We start from the raw sequence: 23,488 nt of genomic DNA, 5'->3' as shown, positions 1-23,488 counted from the left end.
CAAACACATGGAAACAAATTCCACAGTAGCTTATATGAAAGCATATCAGACAGCATATATTTAAGTGACAAATTGTGAGGTACAATCTAAAAATGTGACAGTTCTTAGGGCATTTGTGGTTGTGACAGTGATAGTGACATAGGGATGGAACTAGCATTCAGTAGGCAGAACCAGGGTTGCCAAATGTGCTGCAACGTGACTGGTGCACCGTGCTGTTACGAACAATTCCTCAGCCAAAAGGCCCGGGACTCCATCACTGAGAATGCCAGGATCTCAGGGCTAAGGAAGACTCAGAGAAACTGGAGCTGTCAGGGAAGTAAGTGCGTGGTGTGGACCTGTCTGCCTCCTTTCTAAACCTGAAGGGAAATGGAATGTAAAAGGAAGCACTAAGAAGTGAATTCATGTGCCTGGCCTTATCAAGTTGATCTGTTTAAAACCATTTACCAACTGTACACTGCCGCCTAGTTCATAGTCACGGGACAGTTGAGCTGTAAAAGATCTTAAGAGATGTTTTCTCCGGCTGTCTCGTTGTACAGATGAGAAAACTGAGACCCAGAGAGTTTAAGTTGCTTATTCTAAGTCACTTGTTCGTAGTCACGTCTGGTTTAATACACACACACACACACACACACACACACACACACACACACGAAAGGGAAGGGAAGGGAAGCAAAGGGGAGAGAAGGGAAAACTATAACCAAAGAGAGGACAGCATACTTTTAGATCTTGCAGGTTTAGATTAAAGATGAAAGCAGCTGTCACGGGTTATGAGTCCAGTGAAATCAGAAATCCCCATCCCAAATACTTTGCCTATCCCCTGATAGCCGAAATGTATTTTATTTATTTATTTTTGCAAGGGATGAAGCTTTTGATTCTATATTGCTTAAAGTTCAAATAATTCTGGGAGAAGTAATACTCTGATATGAGTGTTCAAAAGCTTTAAGTGACCAATGGTGGTTTTTTTATTGGGAACAGATTTTGAGAGAAGATATTGAGTAGGAGAAAGCTGTCAGGGCTTCTTTGGGTAATGTGCAAAGGGAAGAACAGATGGAGGAGGTGGTCTGAGTGTCAAGACTTTCGCCTATTTCAGTTTTGCACTGGACCCATGATGGGTATTCCTTTTGTGAATGTCAGAAAACCATGGCTTATCTTAATGCCAAACGCATGATGCATATTTGCTGTGGGTCAACTCGGAGTCCTTTAAACAAATTCTTTTTCTGGTGTCTGCCTTCGTGGAAAGTGTGGAGTGAAGAAATAGGGAAGATCACACTCTGAATTCAGTAAAATGCTCATCAATAGAAAATGGGTGATTCAAAGGGACAATTTTCAGCCCGAATGAATTCACTTGAAATGAATGCCAGCCTTAGCTGAATTAGGTTGTGCTCTTTTAAATCCACTGCTGTGAGATTGGTAGACAGTTGTCTGGATTTTGCATAGCTCCAAGCTAAAACTGTAGGTCAAACTGTGACTTTTGGAACCTCCTACACTGTTTGAGTTTCCAACAATTTTTGCAGAGTTTGGAGTCTGCCAGCTAGTGTACAGACCCCTCTTAATAACGAGTGAGCCAAAATAATTGATTCAAATGGACGCCCAAATGTGCGGGTGCATCTTTAAACTTGTTTGAAATTCTAGCTTCTATTGACTATATTGGCAAAAATAAGAGAACTGGAGTTTATTTTGGTATTTGTAATGATTTCTTTCTATCTGTTTTCACAATAAACAGAGACATCCCTGCGAATGTAAATTTTGTCACTTAGTTTCTAAATGGAACAAGGAAGTGTGAATAAATGCCGTCATAGAAAAAGTACAGTCTTAACTCCTATTAACATTGGAATGTCTGTTGTTTTCAGCCAGTACTGACGACACAGCTCTTTACTGTGATTGGCTGTGGGTAGGGGTCCCAGAGGTGTTTTCTTCCAACCCCATGATTTGAGAAAACCACTTTAACCAATGGAAACCCTTTACTTTCCATAAATTAGTGAAAAAACCTTGACCAGACCCTTCAAGCAGAGATTTGAAGGAAAAGGTACTCTTGGGGGCTAAAAAATGAATATAAAACACAGTTTTTGTCCTTCGGAGGAGACAGTTTGTTGAGATTATGATAAAAAAATTATTACAATCCAGGGTATGCAAAATATTGGAACAGACTAAATGCACGATCATGGAGGTGAATTTTTAATGAAGGATTGGTCCGAGTGGATGGGATTTAATTGACAAGGGCTTTTTTCCTGAGCAAAGAAAAATCTTGTACAATACAGTGGGTCCATGGCTTGGTGTGAGAGGAAGTGTATGGCTTGGTGTACCTTATGCTGAGGTTACTGAAAAGGTATGTGTAACAGACTGTGAAAGCTGGTGGGGTCCGGATTGTCTAAGGGGCTTCTGTGCCCTGGGCCAAATGCCCACGTCTTTAAAAATATATATAGCTAATAAATATAACTTTGAAAGCCATATGTCTCAATCTATTTAAGCTTTTAATTTTGAAAACCATTTGTCTCAGTCTATTTAAGCATTGATTATTGACAATGAAATTCCTTTAATTTCAAATACTAATTTAGTGTGACTATTTTAACATATTTCAGCAAACATAACCTTAAGCAAAGAAAGCATGCACAAATATGATTATTGCAAATTATGTTATTACATTTATATTTATCCTGTTTTAAAACACCAACACTGTGTGTTTAAATAATTTCAATATCTTTTCTGTATTTCTTCTTATACCTTCCTAGGGTTATAGAGTTACTTGTTGAGATCCCTCCCAGGGATTTCTGTAATGATATTTATTGAATCTTCTTGGTGTTGTGTAATCTTTACTAATCCCTAAGAAAAAACAATGCCTTCTTAGAATAGCCAGGGTTGTAGAATCTGAGTTGTGGGCTGTTGGGGTCTTGGTGGATTTTTCCAAAGTGCTTCAGATCTGAGTCACTGGTTAGCAGTTAAGTTGAGTTTTCTTTTTCAGGGTTAAATTTCACATAGTCGTTAAAATTTAACTTTCCAAACAATGCCTTCCTCATTGGTTTCACATAAGTTTTCTTTGCAATCTGGTGTCTCTCCACCAGATATCTTCTTTGTAAAACGTTGCTTAGGTGACATCACATACCCTTTATTCTGATTGTGTTATATTGACCTGGTGTGTCATCACTGGAACATCCCGTGTTGCTGATCTTTCTACACTTATGCTGCTTAGACTGTCTCCATAGCCCTGATCAGTTATTCCTATTCTTGATAACAGATCCTACTTTTTAGACACGGCTTACTCATATTTCCATGTGTTAAAAACCAACCATATCCTATTATACTCATCCTCCTTTTATATTATAACTGCTATTTGCCCTTTAAATTAACTTTTGTCTCTTGAAATCATAATAGACTCACGGTTTTCCAATAACTCAACTTGTTGCATTTAACCATTTTATTTTCCCTTTGATACTCAAATACATAATCAGAGTTTGGCCCGTAAGAACCCCTATAGGCAGATGCCTTTGTCCTTTTAGCATTGTCTCTGACATTTTGGAAAGGATCCTAGTTTTCTGGTAACAGCAGGATATTTTGCAGCTGTTTTGTGCTTCTAGGCCTGTGAACTCGACTCAGGTCACCTTCCAAGGATTCCTCTTGTTTTATAGTGGAGCACTGGAACATAGACCAAAATCTGGGCTCTGGGGGTACACATGAAACTTTGTAGTGGACCAAAGGGCTACTATTCGTGGTTGGAAAACTCTGCCTTTTTGAAGTTATGGGTTCCCATTAGTTTTTTTCCAATTTGTCATATGCTTCTGCCCTTATGTTTTCTTGTAGTAGGAGGTTATATCTGTCATCGAAACCTTCTGCTGCACTGACTATAAGCACTGTGTTATGGGAAGAAAGACAGATTTTATTTGGGGAGGGGAAATGTTTCTTTCGAATGCTGGCAGGTTGATAGGAGGATTCAAGCAACGTGTGGAATCTGGCTTCTCGAACCCTCTTTCATTGCGAGGATTCCAGTCTGCTCACTCTTCTCTTCATGTACAACTGGAACTTCAGTGATTTTTATCCTGTGGGCTGCCAGCATTTGCAGCTACTTGGGGGAATGAGCACAGTCTTACTTCACTTTGTCTGCATCCTTCTCTAGAACAAACCCTGCCCTGTCCTCTTTTGGTACTGCAGAGTGCATTGCCTGCGGTCAACAAAGCTGATGCCTCATGGTTTTAGGAAGGGTGTGGATTCTACTTTCTGTTGTGCTCATGGTAACAGAGATGGCCAGATCACGTTTAAGTTGTTTGTCCCAAAGATTGGAAACTTGAAAGTTTTCCAGAACAGTCAGTTTGCCCTATGTGGAAAATTCAAGTATAGATTACTTTCCTGGATGAAGCTGCATGCTCAAAGCAGATGCCGATACTGGTCTTACTCACATAAACCCCAGGCGAAGAGACCAGCATAAACTGTGTGTAAATGTTAATTATGTACAGAACTTCTTTGTGGGCTTTATAATGCTAATCGAATTAACACCACGCAGAAAACTCTGTGTTTGTTCATTTCTGGATAGTGGTCATTAGAATCATTACTTATTTTCTCATGGATCTGATACAGTGTATCAAATTCAGAAAGTGGTATCTGCAACATGTTCCTAAGGACATTCTGCTCAAATAGCAGAGTGCTTCAAGCGATTTCAGTCAAGTGAGTGTAGTAGTAGTTTTCTACTGCTGTGTAACACATTCCCACAAACTTCCTAGGTTATTATCTCAGTGTCTGTAGATTACATGTGCCAGCACGGCATAGCTGTTTTCTCTGTCCTAGGTCTCACTGGGCTGAAATCAGGATGTTGGGCGTGGTTGTGGTTCTCATTTAGGGCGCAGGATTCTCTTACAAGCTCACTAGTTGGCAGAACTTATTTTCTCATGGTTGTAAGATGGTGGTCCCCATTTTCCTTCTAGTTGTCAGCCATTGACCACTGTCAGTTCTTAGAAGCTACCCCACAGACTGTGTGCTATGGGGCCCCCATTTCAAGTCACAACATGAAATATATTTGTTTTCTCTTAGGCTAGTCAGGTCACATCTGTATTTCTCTTCTGTGACTAGCTGGAGAAAATGCCCTGCTTTGAAAGGGCTCTCCTGATTAGGTCAGGCCCACCCAGGGTGACCTATTTGGCCAATCTCATAACACAGTCATGGGAGTGATAGCTCAGCACAGTCACATTCAAAGGGGAGAGGCTTATTCAAAGGTGAGGGACACATTGGGTGTCATTTTAGAACTCTGCTGGTCACAGTGAGCTTGCAGTTTAAAAACAAATCGGCGATCAAAATGGCGGTGTGAGGTGAGCCTCTGTAAATCTCCCCTGGAATTTACAACTAATCGAACAACTATAACTCCACAAAGGACACCCTGCACAGCAGACAGGCAAGACGAAGGGGCCCACTACTGAATTCACCTAAAGGTGGGCAAATTGCACAAGTGCAGGAGGAGGGAAGGGAGAAGTGCTGAGACAGAGCCGCAGCGCGCAGGATGCAGACCTAGCTCAGTGCTCCGAGCTCGCTGCATCCTGGAGCTACCACAGCTGTGGGAGAGGGAAGAACTCGGACTGCTGGGGCTCTGCTTATGGCCCACAGGGCTGAGGGGGCAGCATATAACACGGCTGAACCCAACGCTCACGGCAGAGACCTCGGAGGAAAGACTGAGGGAAGAAGGCTGAAAACGGTGGTTTAAGCCCTCAATGCTGAGCAGAGAACGGAAGCCTTAGGCACTGAGACTAGCCGCCCCCTCCCTACCCTCCCAGAGCTCGCCCCGCCTCCACCTGCCTGGTGCTAGAAGCGGAACAGTAGCAGTGTCAGATCAAAAGAACAAAATATTTGCTATTCTGAGAACTGTGGACCGCAGACACAGATTCGCAGCCCAGCTAGTTCAGGCAAAGGGGAGGGAGCTGTGGAAGCAGGAACGGCTGTGTTGATGGTCGCCACCATTTCTCTGGGACACCTCTCACAACTCACCCCGCCCTTGGCCCCACCTATCTGGACAGATCCCTGCAGGAGTAAACAGAACTGCTGAAACACAGGGCTCTGAATCTGGTGCAGGAAGAGCTTTAGAACTTGAAAAGCTCTCCGCATACCACACGGACACTGCACCCTGTGACCCAGGCGAACTATTAACAGAGGAGAAGCCCATCTCCCAGGGAATCCCCCCATTGTGTGAGAAGCTGAAGTAGTGAAGAGAAAACATAGCACTACTGTGTGAGAGAGAAGAAAAGGCTGCAGTCCGAGAGAAAATAAAACATTCTACCAACAAGTACTGGAAAACAAAAGAAAGACCTCTTCCTATCAACCTGTTGCAGAAGCCACTCCTGTAGATGTCTAGGAAGAGAAATAATAAATCAGTGATTGCCATGAATAACCAAGGCAACAAGATAGCTCAGAAAGAAAATGAAAAGTCTCCAGAAAAGGAACTTAAAGATATGGAAATATGTGACTTAAACGACAGAGAATTCAAGATTGCAGTTCTGAAAAAACTCAACGAGATGCAAGAAAACACAGAAAGGCAGTTTAATGAACTCAGAAACACAATCAAAGAACAACCTGAGCATTTTATGAAAGAGATTGAAATTTTAAAAAAGAACCAAATAGAATTTCTGGAGATTAAGAACTCAGTAGAAGAAATTAAGAAAGAAATAGCCAGCTTAGGTAGTAGAGTTGACCAGATGGAGGAAAGAATCAGTGACATCGAAGATAGAAACCTGGAAATTACACGGATGGAAGAAGAAAGAGACTTGAGACTTAAAAGAAATGAAAGAACTCTACAAGAACTTTCTGACTCCATCAGAAAGAGCAATATAAGAATAATGGGCATACCAGAAGGAGAAGAAAGAGAGAAGGGAACAGAGAATATATTCAAACAAATTGTTGATGAGAACTTCCCAAACTTGTGGACAGAACTGGATCCTCGAATCCAAGAAGCAAATAGAATACCTAATTACCTCAATCCCAACAGGCCTTCTCCAAGGCACATTGTATTGAAGCTTTCTAAAATCAATAAAAAAGAAAGAATCCTTAAGGCAGCCAGGGAAAAGAAGACAGTAACCTACAAAGGAAAGCCCATTAGATTATCAGCAGGTTTTTCAGCAAAAACTCTACAAGCCAGGACGGAGTGGAACCAAATATTCAAACTATTGAAAGAGAGAAATTAAGAGCCAAGAATAATGTATCCAGCAAAGATATCCTTTAGATATGAAGGAGGAATAAAGACCTTTTCAGACATACAGAAGCTGAGGGAATTTTGTACCACACGACTTGCACTGCAAGAAATACTAAAGGAGGCTATTCGACCACCATTAACAGGGACAATTTGTGGCAACCAAAACATAAAAAGGGGGAGAGTAAAGGCCTGAACCGGAATATGGGAATGGATAAAGTAAGCGTGCTGAATAAAATGGAATACTCTAAATATCAAGCTTTCTTTTACATAAACTTAAGGGTAACCACTCAAAAAAAATCCCGAACTGAAATATATACTGTAACAAAAGAAGAAACAAAAGGAAACACCATAGAATACCACCACACAGAAATAACAGACAACAACAAAAAGGCAAAGAAACAATGGAGACACAGCTTTACCAGAAAATTAAAGGTAGAATGACAGGAAATCCTCACATATCAATAATCACCCTAAATGTAAATGGACTGAACTCACCAATAAAAAGGCACAGAGTAGTAGATTGGATCAAAAAACTAAACCCAACCATATGCTGTCTCCAAGAGACACATCTCAGCTACAAGGACAAGTATAGACTCAAAGTGAAAGGGTGGAAATTGACACTCCAAGCAAATGGTATCCAGAGAAAATCAGGTGTGCCATACTGATATCAGATGAAACAGACTTCAGGGTGAAAAAGGTAACAAGAGACAAAGATGGACATTTCATAATGGTAAAGGGGACTATACAACAAGAAGACATAACAGTCATCAATACTTATGCCCCCAATCAGGGAGCACCGAAATATACCAAGCAACTACTAACAGAACTAAAGGGAGAAATTGACCAAAACACAATTATACTAGGGGACTTAAGTACATCATTGACAGCTATGGATAGATCATCCAAACAATATAAATAAGGAAATAGCAGCCCTAAATGACACATTAGATGAAATGGACATAATTGACATTTATAGAGCACTTCATCCTAAAACATCAGACTATACATTTTTTTCTAGTGTACATGTTACATTCTCAAGAATAGACCATATATTGGGACATAAAACTAACCTCAGCAAATTTAAGAAGATTGAAATCATACTAAGCATATTCTCTGATCACAAAGCTTTGAAATTGGATATCAACTGCAAAAAGAAAGCAGGAAAAAACACAAATACATGGAGGTTAAAAACATACTTTTAAAGAATGACCGGGTCAAAGAAGAAATTAGAGGAGCGATCAAAAGATACATAGAAACAAATGACAATGAAAATACATCCTACCAAAATTTTTGGGATGCAGCGAAAGCAGTTTTAAGAGGGAAATTTATATCATTACAGTCCTATCTCAAGAAACAAGAAAAATCCCAAATAAATAACCTCATGTTACACCTTAAAGAACTAGAAAAAGAAGAACAAATGAAACCCAAGGTCAGCAGAAGAAAGGAAATAACAAAAATCAGAGCAGAACTAAATGAAATAGAGAACAAAAAGACAATAGAAAAAATTAATGTGACAAAGAGCTGGTTCTTTGAAAAGATTAACAAAATTGACAAACACTTGTCTAGACTCACTAAGATAAAAAGAGAGAAGGCACTAATTAACAAAATCAGAAATGAAAAAGGGGAAGTTATCACGGACACCACAGAAATACACAGGATCATCCAAGAATACTAGGAAGGACTATATGCCACCAAATTCAATAACCTAGAAGAAATGGACAAATTCTTAGAAACATATAGCCTTCCTAGGCTGAACCATGAAGAACTGGAAAATCTAAACAGACCGATCACCAGTAATGAAATTGAATCAGTCATCGAAAACCTTCCCAAAAGCAAAAGTCCTGGACCAGATGGCTTCACTAGTGAATTCTACGAAACCTTCAAAGAGGATCTAATACCAATCCTGTTCAAACTCTTCCAAAAAGTTGAAGAAGAGACAGTACTCCCTAACTTATTTTATGAGGCCAACATTACCCTGATACCAAAACCTGGTAAGGACAACACAAAAAAAGAAAACTACAGACCAATATCTCTGATGAATAAAGATGCAAAAATCCTAAACAAAATTCTAGCAAATCGAATACAACAATGCATTACAAACATTATTAATCACGACCAAGTGGAGTTCATCCCCGGGGCACAATGATGGTTCAACATCTGGAAATCCATCAATGTGATACATCACATAAACAAAATAAAGGACAAAAGCCATATGATTATATCAATTGATACAGAAAAAGCATTTGACAAGATACAACATCCATTTACGATGAAAACACTTAATAAAATAGATTTAGAATGAAAATACCTTAACATAATAAAGGCCATATATGACAAGCCCTCAGCTAATCTCATAATTAATGGTGAAAAACTGAAGCCCTTTACGTTCAGGAACACGACAGGGCTGTCCCTTATCACCTCTGCTTTTCAACATAATGTTGGAAGTCCTTGCCAGAGCAATCAGGCAAGAGAAAGAAATAAAAGGCATCCAAATTGGGAATGAAGAAGTTAAATTGTCACTCTTTGCAGATGACGTGATGCTATATATAGAAAATCCTAACGACTCCACCAAAAAGCTATTAGAAACAATCAACGAATACAGTAAAGTTGCTGACTACAAAATCAACCTATAAAAGTCCATTGCATTACTATATACTAACAATGAAATCTCAGAAAAAGAAATACAAAAAAACAATTCCTTTTGCAATTGCAGCAAAAAGAATAAAATACCTAGGAATAAACTTAACCAAGGATGTGAAAGACCTATATGCTGAAAACTATAAGACATTTTTAAAAGAAATTGAAGAAGACACAATGAAATGGAAAGACATTCCATGCTCATGGATTGGAAGAATCAACATAGTTAAAATGGCCATATTACCCAAAGCAATTACAGATTTAATGCAATCCCCATCAAAATCCCAATGGCATTTTTTAAAGAAATAGAACAAAAAATCATCAGATTTGTTTGGAACCACAAAAGACCCCAAATAGCCAAAGCAATGTTAAGAAAAAAGAACAATACTGGAGGTATCACACTCCCTGACTTTAGCTTGTACTACAGGGCTACAAAAATCAAAACAGCATGGTATTCGCATAAAAATAGACACAGACCAATGGAATAGAATTGAGAACCCAGAAATAAAACCACATAAATATGGACAGATAATTTTTGACAAAGAAGCAAAAAACATACAATGGAGAAAAGACAACCTCTTCAATAAATGGTGCTGGCAGAATTGGATAGCCACGTGCAAAAGAATGAAACTGGACTGCTATCTGTCACCATGTACCAAAATTAATTCAAAATGGATCAAAGACTTAAGCATAAGACCTGACACAATAAACTGCATAGAAGAAAACATAGGTACTAAACTTACGGACCTTGGATTCAAAGAGCATTTTATGAATTTGACTCCAAAGGCAAGGGAAGTAAAAGCTAAAATAAACGAATAGGACTATATGAAACTTAAAAGCTTCTGTAAGCACAAGAAAGCATCGACAAAATAAGGAGGCAACAAACTGAATAGGAGAAGATTTTTGCAAACAGTGCCTCTGGTAAGGGGCTAATATCCAAAATATACAAGAACTCATGCAACTCAACAACAAAAAAACAAACAACACAATTGAAAAATGCGCAGACGACCTGAAGAGACATTTCTCCAAAGAGGACATACAAATGGCAAATAGACATATGGAAAAATGCTCAACATCACTAATCATCAGAGAAATGCTAATGAAAACCACAATGAGATATCACCTCACCCCAGTCAGAATGGCTATCATCAACAAGACAAATAGTAACAAGTGTTGGAGAGGCTGTGGAGAAAAAGGAACCCTCATACACTTTTGGTGGGAATGCAGACTGGTGCAGCTGTTATGGAAGGCAGTGTGGAGGTGCCTCAAAAAATTACGAATAGAATTACCAGCAATCCTTCTCCTGGGTATCTACCAAAAAAATCTGAAAACATTTATACATAAAGACATGTGTGCTCCAATGTTTATTGGAGCTTTGTTTACGGTGGCCAAGACATGGAAACAACCAAAATGTCCTTCGATAGATGAATGGATAAAGAAGTTGTGGTATATATACACAATGGAATACTGTTCGGCAGTAAGAAAAGATGATATAGGACCGTTTGTGACAACATGGATGGATCTTGAGAGTGTAATGCTAAGCGAAATAAGTCAGACAGAAAAAGCAGAGAACCATATGATTTCACTGATATGTGGTATATAAAACCAAAACAACAAAAGAACAAGACAAACAAATGAGAAACAAAAACTCATAGACACAGACAATAGTTTAGTGGTTACCAGAGGGTAAGGGGGGTGGGAGGTGGGAGATGAGGGTAAGGGGGATCAAATATATGGTGATGGAAGGAGAACTGACTCTGGGTGGTGAACACACAATGGGATTTATAGATGATGTAATACAGAATTGTACACCTGAAATGTATGTAATTTTACTAACAATTGTCACCCCAATAAATTTAAAAAAAATCTTACTTTTGTTAATAGCATTTTATGCATGCACGTTTATTAGTTTTGTAAAGCATGAGGGAGGAAGGAAGGCTTTACTTGTAGATACTTGTAACAATTTCTCTTGCTTAAATTGTATAGACTCAGTTGTCAAACTTTCCAATTGTAGTATGTCTGTCTTCTAAATTTAACAACTTTGTGAGTCTTGGTTTTGTCAGAATTGGTAGCATGAAGGGCAGCAAATGAAAGGTTTATATGAGTTTATATGATTGCATGAACTGGTTAAGAATTAAATTCATTCTTTTCTATGATGGTCCCTTCCAGCTCTTCTTTTCTCTGCTGACATGTTGAAGTGACATTTGTGATTTAGTTCTTGCTAATATTATGTGCCATACATGTGCTACAAATTTATATTTCATAGTATATTTTCCTCCATATGTCTAGAAAAAAATTTCCCCATAAATGTAGAAAAAAAGAGTATTCTATCTAATAAAGACTATTTTACTAAGATAGTTCAAAGACCCTGAATAAAAAATAGACTGTAGGGTTGAATACAAAATACCATATTTTTCTTGGCAAAACCAAGAGATATTTCTGTGGAATTTATTCTTCCTGGTGCTACTTCCAGGTTTAGAGCTGGAGTTCAAACATGGTTACCATTTTTCCATTATTCATGTATCAATTCAATCCCCTTTTTATATTTTCTTATATTATCATTTTATACACATTCATCACGTCATTTTGATTTATATATGTATATGTAAATCTCCGTTTAAGTAAGAAACAATATTTTATGGCTGAAGCATATAGAGATTAGCTTCTTCCTGAAAGTGTCACAGTAAATTGAAAAAAATCCGTGAATTTGTTCCTCTATTTTGTTTTTACCCTTTAGTTTTTGCTTCTTTCAGCCATGTTTTGTAGTTTCTGAATGTAGATTTTGCCCACATTTTGTTAGATTTATCACTAAATATTTTATATTGTTTGAAGCTGTTGAAAATAGTGTGTTTTTTTATATTTAAATTTCTGATTGTTACCAGTATCTAGAAATATGAACGATTTTTGCATATTGATCTTGTGTCTTGCACCTTTGATAAACTTATTCTCATGGCTTTTTTGGGGATAGATTTTATTGGATTTTTACATAGATTATAATGGTATGCTGTGAATAAAGTCGCTTTTATTTCTTCCTTTCCAATGTGAATGATTTTGATTTCTTTTTTTCTTGCCTTTTGGCATTGTCTAGACTTTCAATGTTGAATCAAAGTGATGAGAGTGAACATCCTTGATTTGTTCTTGTTCTTAGAAGAAAGCTATTCATTTCTTCTTCATTAATTTTTATGTTAGCAGTAGTTTTCTGTAGATGCCTTTTATCAAGTTGAGGATGTTTCCTTCTATTTTTAATTTGTTGAGTTTTTATCGGAAGTGGGTACTGGATTTTGTCAAATGCTGTTTCTGAGTCTACTGAAATAATCATGATTTTAAAAAAGACCTGTGTGTTAGTTATCTATTGCTGCATAAAAAATTACCCCAAAACTTAGCATCTAAAAACAGCCAATATTTTTTTATCTCCCATTTTCTGTGGGTCTAGAATCTAGCTGCTCCGTAGCTGCGTGCCTCTGGCTCAGGGTCTGTCATGAAGTTCTAGGGCTTGCAGAAGGGCAGGACTGGGGTCGAACTTGAAAGCATAACTAACTCTTGTGGTTGTTTTCAGGTCTCAGTCCTTCTGCACATGTGCCTCTCCGCAGGGCTGCTTTATGCTATGATAGCTGGCTTTCCTCAGCCAGTGATCTAAGATAGAAGAACTGAAAGTCAGAGAATACCAATACAGATGCTGTGGTCTTTTATAATCTTTTCTCACAAGGGATATTCCATGATTTCTGCCCTAGACTATTTATTGGATACAAGTCAACAAATGCAGCCCATACTGAAGATCTGGTGACAAAATAAGAGTGTGACGATGTGGAAGTGGCCACCACTGGGGGTCATTGGAGAGACTTCCTACCATTGTATATTAAAATAATGAACTATACATTTTTGAATGTTAACCTTGCCTTCCTGGGATTAATAGTACATTTTCATGATTTAATTATCTTTTGTTATATATTATTGGATTCAATTTGTTAAAAATACACCAATAATTTTTGTATCTATGTTTATGACAGAAATTGATGTGTAGTTTTCTTGTAATGTTTTTATCTGGTTTTGGTGTGGGAATGATGCTGGCTTCATATAATAAGTTCAGAAGTATTTCCCTCTCTTCAGTTTTTTTGGAAGAGTTTCTGTAGAATTGGTATTATTAGGTTGGTGCAAAAGTAATTGCGGTTTTTACAATTATTTTTAACCCTACAAACTGCAATTACTAACCCTAATATTTCTTTCTTAGATGTTTTGTTTACTTTACCAGTGGTGCTGTCTGGCCCTGGAATTTTCTTTGTGATAAGGTTTTTGGCTACAAATTTAATTTCATTAATAGACATAGGCCTATTCAGGTTTTCAACTTTTGTCTGTGAGCTTTGGTAGTTTTTGTCTTTCAAGGAATTTGTTTCATCTAAGTTCTTGAATTTATTGGCATAATGTTCTTCATAATGTCTGTAAAATCTATAGTGATGTCATGTCTTTCGTTTCTGAAATTGGCATTGTATGTTTTTTATCTTTTTGTCCTTATCAGTCTGCCTAGAGGTTTATCTTTTTTTCTTTAATCTTCTTTGAAAATCAGCTTTTGTTTTCAGTGATTTTCTTTATTGTTTTCTATTTTCTATTTCATTTATTTCCACTCTGATATTTATTCATTATTTTCATTCTTCTGCTTAGTTTGGGTTTCAGTTGTAGTTTTTTTCCCTAGTGTTTTAAGGTCTAATCTCATTGCTTTGAGACCTTCTTTTCTACCATGTGCATTTAGTAGTGTAAATTTTTTTTACAGTTAAAGTACTACTTTAGCTGCATCCTGCCATTTTGATATTTTGTGTTATTATTTTCATTTAGCGCCAGATACATCCTAATTTCCCTTTTGTATTATTTAGTTTCTGAATATTTGCTGTCACACTGACCCTTTAAAATACTTCTTTTTCCCCTCTGCATCTTGAAGATATTCTCTTTATCACTGGTTTTAAGCAATTTGATATTGATGTGCCTTTGTGTCATTTGCTTTGTATTTCTTGTGCTTGGGTTCATTGGCTTCTCAGGCCCATGTGTTTATATATTATAATTATAATTCAGTTGCTTCAGTGATGTGGGTGGTTTCACATCCATATCACATTTATTGCATGTTGCTTTCATACCTGTAAGAATAACACATACACCCTTGAAAATATTCAGTGCATCTAATCTCCTTGTGATACATGGTGAGTTTTTGATCATGAGTAAAGGACTCTGCCTTGACTCTTTTAAACACATCTTCAACTGTTTTCTGATCTGATAAAGTATGATGATATCCTCCTCATTGGACTTATTAGAATCAAATCTGTGCATTGTAGTTGAGCTACACTCTTAGGATACAGTTGCTGCTAAATAACACACAGTTTGGTGTGTTTCCTTTCTTACATGTCACTGTGCTCATACATACACATACAGATATCTATATTTATGGCTGTCTCTGTCTGCATGTGTATCTATTTCTATCAATATCTATTTGTATGCATAGATGTATTTATTCCCCATATGGAATCGTCCTATGTATATTACCCAGGCACTTTATAGTTTTACTTTAACAATATAGGGTTTTCTTAAATATCTTCTGTTTTCCTGCCTTTTAAAATAGGGATGTGGAAAGTTTTCACAAGAAGAATAAAAACTTTAAAATCAATTTCTTTGATTTTAGAGAGTTATCTTTTCTCTAGTGAGAATAATAAAGTTACCTAGTTTTACAGACAAGCTAGAGGCCATGACATTATTTAAGAAGAACAACAAAGTCTCTGGGGTATAGGGAGAATGAAAGGGTTAGAACGTAAAGTAGAAAACAAGGAGCAAAAGTCAGACTAAAATAAGATGAGAGAGTGGGGCAGGGTGTGCAGGAAGAGAATGAGTGGAGAAGTTGGGAAGGAAATAAGGGTCTTGCTCAGTAATGTAAATAACATTTTGAAATAACTGTCGTTCAGTGTTTTTCTTTTATGGTATTATTCCTTTCATCCACTAGTTTTGTTATGAAAAAGCATTATTTTGTAATTTTCAACATCTCTAACCATTAGTTTTTTTAATATACTGTATTCCAGTTTGGAGATTAATTCAAGATGGGGACAGGTTTTAAACATATATTCAAGCATAAAACTTTTGACGAATATAATGATCTTCTTTTCTAGCCTGTGTTAGCTGCTTCCACGATGACCCATCAGTCAAAATGCTCATCTGATTTAGCTCAACTGATTTTTTTCACTTTTATTAAGTTATCCAACTTCTTAGTGATTCAGAAAATAGTGCCACTTGCAGTCAGATAGTAAAACATGTTAGAGTTCAAGAACCTGAGGACACTAGCTTTCCAGCCCTTAAGTTTCCTGTTTTAAAGGGATAGTATTTATACTATCAGCCCTAAGTGAATATAAGCAGAATGATTATGAAGAACATTTCATGCTGTGATTTAAGCTGGTGTAGCTTTTAGAATGTGGCCTTGTTGGTCTTTCCTGGAATTAAAAGTGGAATGCTTTCTAGAATAACAAATCTGCATGTTTTTGATATTAAAGTTTGAGGGGAGAATTCTGATCTCAATTTCTTTCTTTCTTTTTTTTATTCCCAGATATGTGTCACAAAGATGTCTACCCGGAACTGCCAGGGAATGGACTCAGTGATCAAACCCCTGGACACAATTCCTGAGGATAAAAAAGTCAGGGTTCAGAGGACACAGAGCACTTTTGACCCATTTGAGAAACCAACTAATCAAGTAAAGAGGGTGCATTCGGAGAACAATGCTTGCATTAATTTTAAGACCTCCTCCACTGGCAAAGAATCTCCTAAAGTTAGGCGGCACTCCAGCCCCAGCTCGGTAAGTGCAGTTTCTCCCTTATCAGTGGCTGAACAGAAGGAGTAGCTCTCAGACGAGCCGCACGCTGTGCTGGAAGAGGGCAGGTGGCTTTATCCTTGCATTATGATGCTTTCTCTCCCAGGGTGGTTTAATGTTTTGGAAGAGAGTGTGCTCGAGCAAACTGTATGCACACTCTTTATTCATAAGCACCCAGCAAGCAAATGAGAAATGATTCAATTTATTTTTGGAAAAATCATTTTTTTTTTCTAGTTGTTTCCTGTTAGAGGAATTTATGATTAAAAATCCTTGGGTATTTCACACCCTTGGTGAGGACATTGAACTTCGCTGTGCTTGCAGGCAGTAAGGATAGTTTTGAATTTGGCAAGTTCACAAAGAATGTTAAAATGTGTTCACTTGTCTGATTCCAGTTTGTTTTCATTGTAAATATTTTAAACTTTAAGAGTTAAGGATCGAATCTTCTTAAAGAGAAATCCTTTTTATTTTAATGGAATTTTCTAAACTCAAACTACATCTAGATTTAAACTGTATCAAGTCTTGCATTTTAACCTAAGGTTGTTTTAAGATCTGAGGTGATTGCTGCTTTTTGACTATAAAATTTTTACTGAAACTCCTATTTCCAAGGCTGGCCTGCACTTGACATTGTAAAAAATTCTTATGATCTTTTCAAATTAAGTAATTTTCAGATTTAACTTATACTTAAGAATCTTTGGAATAGATGTTCTAAGAGTTGAAAAGGTAAGAAGAGAATGCTAATAGAATTTTGATTCTGTCATCTTGCTAAGAAACACCTGCTATTTTAAATATTAACACAAATTTTAAATATTAAATTCCATGAGAGCCAAAACAGAGCAAGAAATGTCAACTTCTAGAAGAGTATTGACACTTCAATTTAATTAAACTGTATGACACTGAACAAATTTTGTGTCACATTTTTTGAAGCTGAAATAAATATTATTAATGCAACATTTGTGAAGAGAATTGATTATCTGGTTTTCTCCATACTTGTTTCCATAATCTTGTCTATGATTGCAAGGTTGCATCCACCGAGGTCACAGATAAATCACTAACTTCTGGGAGAACGTTTAGATTTTGTATCATTTAGAAGAAATGAAAGGAGTTGTTGAAAATGATTAAGCTTATATTATGGAAAGAGAATTGTATATTTTTTACTGTATAGTTATCTTACATATCAATCTATAAATGATATGTAGAAATTGGCATTTTCAGATATTGCAATGAGGCATACTTAAACTAAAATATTACTCACTCTTTAAGTGAAATTTAAATTTAACTAGTCATCCTGTATTTTATGTGCAATAGTAGTTATAATCTACTGCTGCATTATTTCCCTTGTTGCTCCATTGTTCCTGCTTCGGCCACTGGGAGCTCTTTGTCCTTTTGAGATGTGTTCATCCTTTTGTTTTTTGAGCACTTCCTTACTTTCTGGTTTTACAAGACACTCTTGGCTTATATTGTATTTTCTCAGCCCCAGATGTAGAATCGGTCATTTCTCCAAAGAGCCTTGGTTCCTTTTATGAGAAAGTGGTATTTAGAAACCAAGACGTAGGTGCTGGGTACGTTTGTTGCTCCTGAGGGTCATGTAGTTTTGAAAGTCAGTGTGTGCAACCTGACATATAATGGGATTTCAATATTTATTTTTAATTTCTAATAAGGAATTAGTTAAAATCCTTACCAAGAAAGTTGAGACATCTGATGCTCTCTGTATCTCTATCTTTAAAGTTAAATTTAATGTTTATTCAAGTAATGCTTGAACATAGCTTAAAAGATCAAAGAGGAAAGGATTCTGAGAGGATGGTAGTAGCATAGGATTTGAAACTTCTCATGTAATTAGATGGAAGAACAAGGATAGTAAAACCAAAAACCAATGGATAACATTGACAACAAGGTCACATGGTGTCTTCATGAACCTTGACATAGGAGTGAAGGGAACAGATCCTGAACAACTTTTAAAACTGCACAGTATCTGACAGTGTGATGGGGGAAGCTCAGGGAAGGCACAGGGACCAGTGAGTTCTGAGAGCCAGGAAGCTCCACGTGGCAGCCTGCTGGACCTTTCTTAGGACAGTGGCATCAGCTGGGAGGGGACTTTGATGACTCCTGTGAATGGAAGGGTGCCAGGAGACCATGGATGGTCTACTGCTGTTGGAGTGGTCTGTTGCTCTTTCTCCTGTGACTTCTCCAGACGTCTGTCCATCTGAAGCACCTTTCCAGGCCAAAGCCCTTCACTGAATAGAAAGTGCTAGAGTAGACTTCTGTGCAGGGTAGATTCAACAGGGGCAGAGGAAATAGAGGGTCCAGGCTGAAGTGTTGGAGAGAAACAGATGGGGGAAGATAGTGTGTGCTAGATTTGATTTTTTGTAAAACTTCATGAAAACAGAGTAAAGAACTTTGTTCTGTGAAGCTTGAAAAGGTATCTGGATCCTACCCCTCTCTTCTTAAACTACAGAAAAATTCATTTTACTTAAAAATAACCAATAGAAAAATTACTGGTTGAATCCCATACAAAACTATGAAGAAAAAAGAATAAGGAGCAGAATAACATCTTTATGAAAAGATAATGAAAGCAAGGTAGAAGGAGGTAAACTTATCTTTGTTGGCGGGTTTTTAATGCATCTGGAAAGTCTAAAAGAATCAACGGAAATACTACCAGCAATGAGAAAAGTTAGCCAAATAGCAAGTTGTATAAAATTTACACACAAAACCCAATAGAAACCTTTACAAAATCAAAGAAGAATCAGTGTGGAAAACTAGTAAATAAAGCCAATGACTAAGCATTTATTTTCTGTGATTCCTATATGTAATTTACCACATGGTAATCTAGTCATTGATCAGGGAAGTTTCTTTTAGATGTAATCCCACTAATAAATCAAGAAAGAACAACACATTTAAGAATCACCATTTGGCAACCCCTGATGAATTAATACGTGTAGGCAGTGATTAGCAATACCTGTTAACATCAACCAAAAGAGAGATAGCCAGACATGATGTACTGATGGAAGTATACAAAAAGCACCAACAGCATTAAACCCGAATCTGAGCAAGCCTCTAGATATAACCACTGATTTACAGGGTACAAAGGAACACATCAGGAGAGGATTTTCTCTGTTACATTCATATCTCCAAATACATTTCCCTTACTTTTTGGCTTAATATATAGCATTTATAATCTGATTCTCATGTAAATACTGTTCGTAGTAGGGTCACATAGTGTACTATGGTTAAGTTTCCTTCCTTGAACAACTTGATTTTCCTAGTCATAATTGCCTCCTCTTTTCATTTGTTCATAATTAATGTAATTAATTGGTATAATTTTAATCACAAACTGGGGCCCCAAACTACTTGATAAAACTATAAAACTCCTGAAACAAGTGGGAATCATGTAACGTATCAGTTTTCCTTTCCCTTGAGACTGGCCTTGCGATTCTCCATCCTTCCAATCCTGGCTTGACTGGTTGATTTCCCAGCCTGCAGCCTGCTGTCCTGAGGCTTCCCTTCACTATCTTCCTGGGAATTTGCTTTTCCTCTCGTTTTGTGTTAAACATGAAGGCTCTGGTTTACTTACATACCTTTCTTGTTCTTGGTTTATTTAGTTGCACATATGACTATGTCTTTAGCCATATTTGATTACTTGATTAATGATATGACGAGGTATAGGATTCCAGTTTAGAAAGTAATTTTTTTTTTTAGCCTTTCAGCATTGCTTTGTTCTGAAAGTCCCAGTGTTGTTATTTAAAGCCCTGGGCTATTCTGATTCCTAATTCGTTTTTTGTGATCTGTGGTTTTTCTTTGTGGGACCTTCTACGATTTTCTTTTTATTCCTGATGTAGGCCTTTTCTTGGTACTCAGTAGATCTTTTCAATTTTGAAATTAATTTCTTTCAGTTTGAGAATGTATTATTTTATTATGTTTGTTAATTTCATTTTTGGTTTTCTTTGCTTCATGAGTTTGTTTTTGGTTTTTTGTTTTGTTTTGTTTTTTACTTTAATGTTCAACTAAATTTTTAATTGATGCTAACGTTTATTTCCAAGAGCCCTTTCTTATTCTTGGAATGTTCTTTTTAAAACTAAATCTGTTTTTCTTCAATGAATAATATATTGTCTTATATGTTTCTGAGGATGCTAAATCTAATTTGGGAAAATTTTGAAGGGTGTATATATATATATATATATATATTTTTTTTTTTTTTGTATATATATATATTTCCTAAACTATCTTGAGTTTCCTTTAAGTTCTTTGTTTCTGTTTATTTGTTTTGGTCTCGCCTTGCCTGTTGAGATTTTTTAATTTTGGTGAGTCTAGGTCGTGCTTTTTGGAAAGAACTATTGGCTCGGTTCACATTGTGAGTAATGTACTGAGAAGTTGAGTTGGCAGTTCTTTGGGCCTCCAGTGCTTGTCAACTAGCCGGCCTTAGCGTAGGGAATATCAGTGAAGACCTAGTCATTTCTGATGTCAGTATTGTTCCATCTTTTTTCTTGGCCAAGTAGGTCCCCCAAAGTGAATTTACAAACCTGTGTTTTTAGGATAGGTAAACCTAGCTGTAATTTCTCTGAAATGATCAAGAAGGGGCTCAGGGCCTCTCAGGTCTATGCAGACTTTCTGGTGCTTTGTTTTCATTCAGTGTGACTCTTCACCTTGATTTCCACTGTGTTCCACTTCTGAGCCTTTCTGGTTCAACCTCTTCCAAGAATAAACCTCTGCCAGGATTGCAGAGAGGGGTACACCTGGTTAGGAGAGTTCAGGAGAAAGCGCCTGTTCCTTAAACCCACTCCAACTAATCATTTTATTTTTAGCATCTCCTTGAAGTTCAGCCTCTAATTCTTGTGTGTTTCTGAGATTCTGAAGTAAGAATTGACTTATTTTGTAATGGCTTATGTCTTTAGTCATGGTTCTAGTTAGCGACCTCCTAGCCGTTTGTCTTCTATCTTCAAAGTTTTGTTGGTATCTTATCTGCAGTCTTCTCCTAACTCATTCTATTTGTCCTTTTGTGTTATAACTTGACTCTCATTTTAGCATGAATTGGTGAGAGGAGGAGATAAATATATGTGTTAAAGCCATCATGTTTAACTGGAAAATTTCCTGTTTCTGTCCTATTTTATTGTTAACTTCCTTTAGATCCTCTGAGATTATTGGCCTTACCAATTCCTGGTGCACCCTGTGATGTCTTTTTTATGTGTCATTTATATTACATTGTGTGGAAATTGCTTTGCTGTCTTTTCATTTGAGGAGTTTTTGCTTCCATTACTGGAAAAATTTCTTTGCTCTTCCCTCCTTAAGCTGGTAATAGTCTCTATTTCTCAATTAACACGATGCTACAGTATTCTGTTTTGAGTCCTTTTTGCCTACTGCCTTTTTGTTCTTCTTTTTGTGTTGGGCAAAGGTATTTTATGATACTCTTTTTGATGGAAAGACTAATTTTCTTTGGATTCCTCATTGGGCATAAAATGGAGATGATAAAACTTCTTGTGTAACACAATTTTGCATCCAACAGTGTATGGGTTTGATCATTTTATATCCACTGGCATTGGAATTTTATGGACATAGGTTTGGTTATTCTTAAATAATTTTAAAGTCTGATAGGCATCAAAAAAGTCCCTTTACCCAAGGGCCACGAGGATTAATGTCATACTCTATTTTATTGTTATTTCTTTGAAAATATTAATTATTGTGAATAGGCTCCAAGAATACAGCTGAAGAGGAGGGAGAGCTTGAACAGAAGTATGACATTGCAGCCTCTATTTTAGTGAGGAAAGCAGGACAGCCATTCCTGTTTCTTGGATATATTGTGTTAGAAACTGTTATACAATATCACAGCTTCCCAACTGTGTATATGAGGTCTGCCACTTAAGTTCATGAACTCATCCTAGAGAAAGTGCTACATACCTCATTGCTAAATATCACTATGGTCACCTTCAAAGTACTTGGGAAGCTATGCATTAACATCAATGCCTAGTCCACCCTTCAAAGCAATTTTGGAACTCTTTCTGGAATGGCGAATTTTGGAACTCTTTCTGGAATGGCCATGTATTACCCTTGATGTCCTGAACGTCATCCAAATGTCTTCCTTTCAATATTTCCTTTATCTTCGAGTAAAGAAAGAAGTCATTGGGGGACAGATCAGGTGAGTAGGGAGGGTGTTCCAATACAACTCACCATGTGAGCTAGTGCATTGTCGTGATGCAAGAGCCATGAATTGTTGGCAAAAAGTTCAGATCATGTAACTTTTTCACACAGCCTCCTCAGCACTTCCCAATAGTAAATTGATTAACTGTTTGTCTAGCTGGTAAAAATTCATAATGAATAATCCCTCTGATATCAAAAAAGGTTAGCAACATTGTTACAATAAGTTCAGGAACTTAATTCTCAGACCTCATGTATCGCTATGCTGTTTACATACTGGTCATTGTCTGTATTAGAATCATGACTAGGGCCAGCCCATTGGCTCAGGCGGTTGAAGTGCCGTGCTCCTAACGCTGAGGTCGCTGGTTCGATTCCTTCATGGGCCAATGAGCTGTGCTCTCTACAGCTAAGACTGTGAAGATCGGCTCTCCCTGGAGCTGGGCTGCCATGAGCAGCTGGCAGCCGGCGAGAGCTGCCATGAGCTGTTGGGAGTGGCAGACCGATGACTGGCGACCGACTGCCTCAGCTGGGAGGAGCGCAAGGCTCATAATACCAGTATGGGCCAGGGAGCTGTGTCCTATACAACTAGACTGAGAAACAACAGCTTGAACTGGAGTGGGGGGTGGGGGAAGGTGGAAGAAGGAGACAAAAAGAAGGATCATGACTAAAATCAAGGAACCAAGAATGCCTTGACCTTTGTGACCATCACACTCATGTATACTTCTCGATTTGGTCCA

The 23,488-nt window shown here is 37.3% G+C and overlaps 1 protein-coding gene across 3 annotated transcripts in view; it reads left to right on the top strand.

The window, feature by feature from the left end:
- The window catches only part of CDK14 (cyclin dependent kinase 14), a 553,564-nt gene that overhangs the window by 114,369 nt on the left and 415,707 nt on the right, over nucleotides 1-23,488 (top strand). For all 3 annotated transcript variants that reach the window (XM_033088529.1, XM_033088527.1, XM_033088530.1), the window contains one exon: nucleotides 16,368-16,613. In XM_033088529.1, the coding sequence (XP_032944420.1) occupies nucleotides 16,368-16,613 (246 nt within the window). The remainder of the gene's footprint in view (nucleotides 1-16,367; nucleotides 16,614-23,488) is intronic.

This window comes from Rhinolophus ferrumequinum, chromosome 20 (genome assembly GCF_004115265.2).
Source record: "Rhinolophus ferrumequinum isolate MPI-CBG mRhiFer1 chromosome 20, mRhiFer1_v1.p, whole genome shotgun sequence".
Classification (NCBI taxonomy): domain Eukaryota; kingdom Metazoa; phylum Chordata; class Mammalia; order Chiroptera; family Rhinolophidae; genus Rhinolophus; species Rhinolophus ferrumequinum.
Note: the sequence above shows the minus strand (reverse complement) of the source record. Positions and strands in the feature narration are given on the sequence as shown.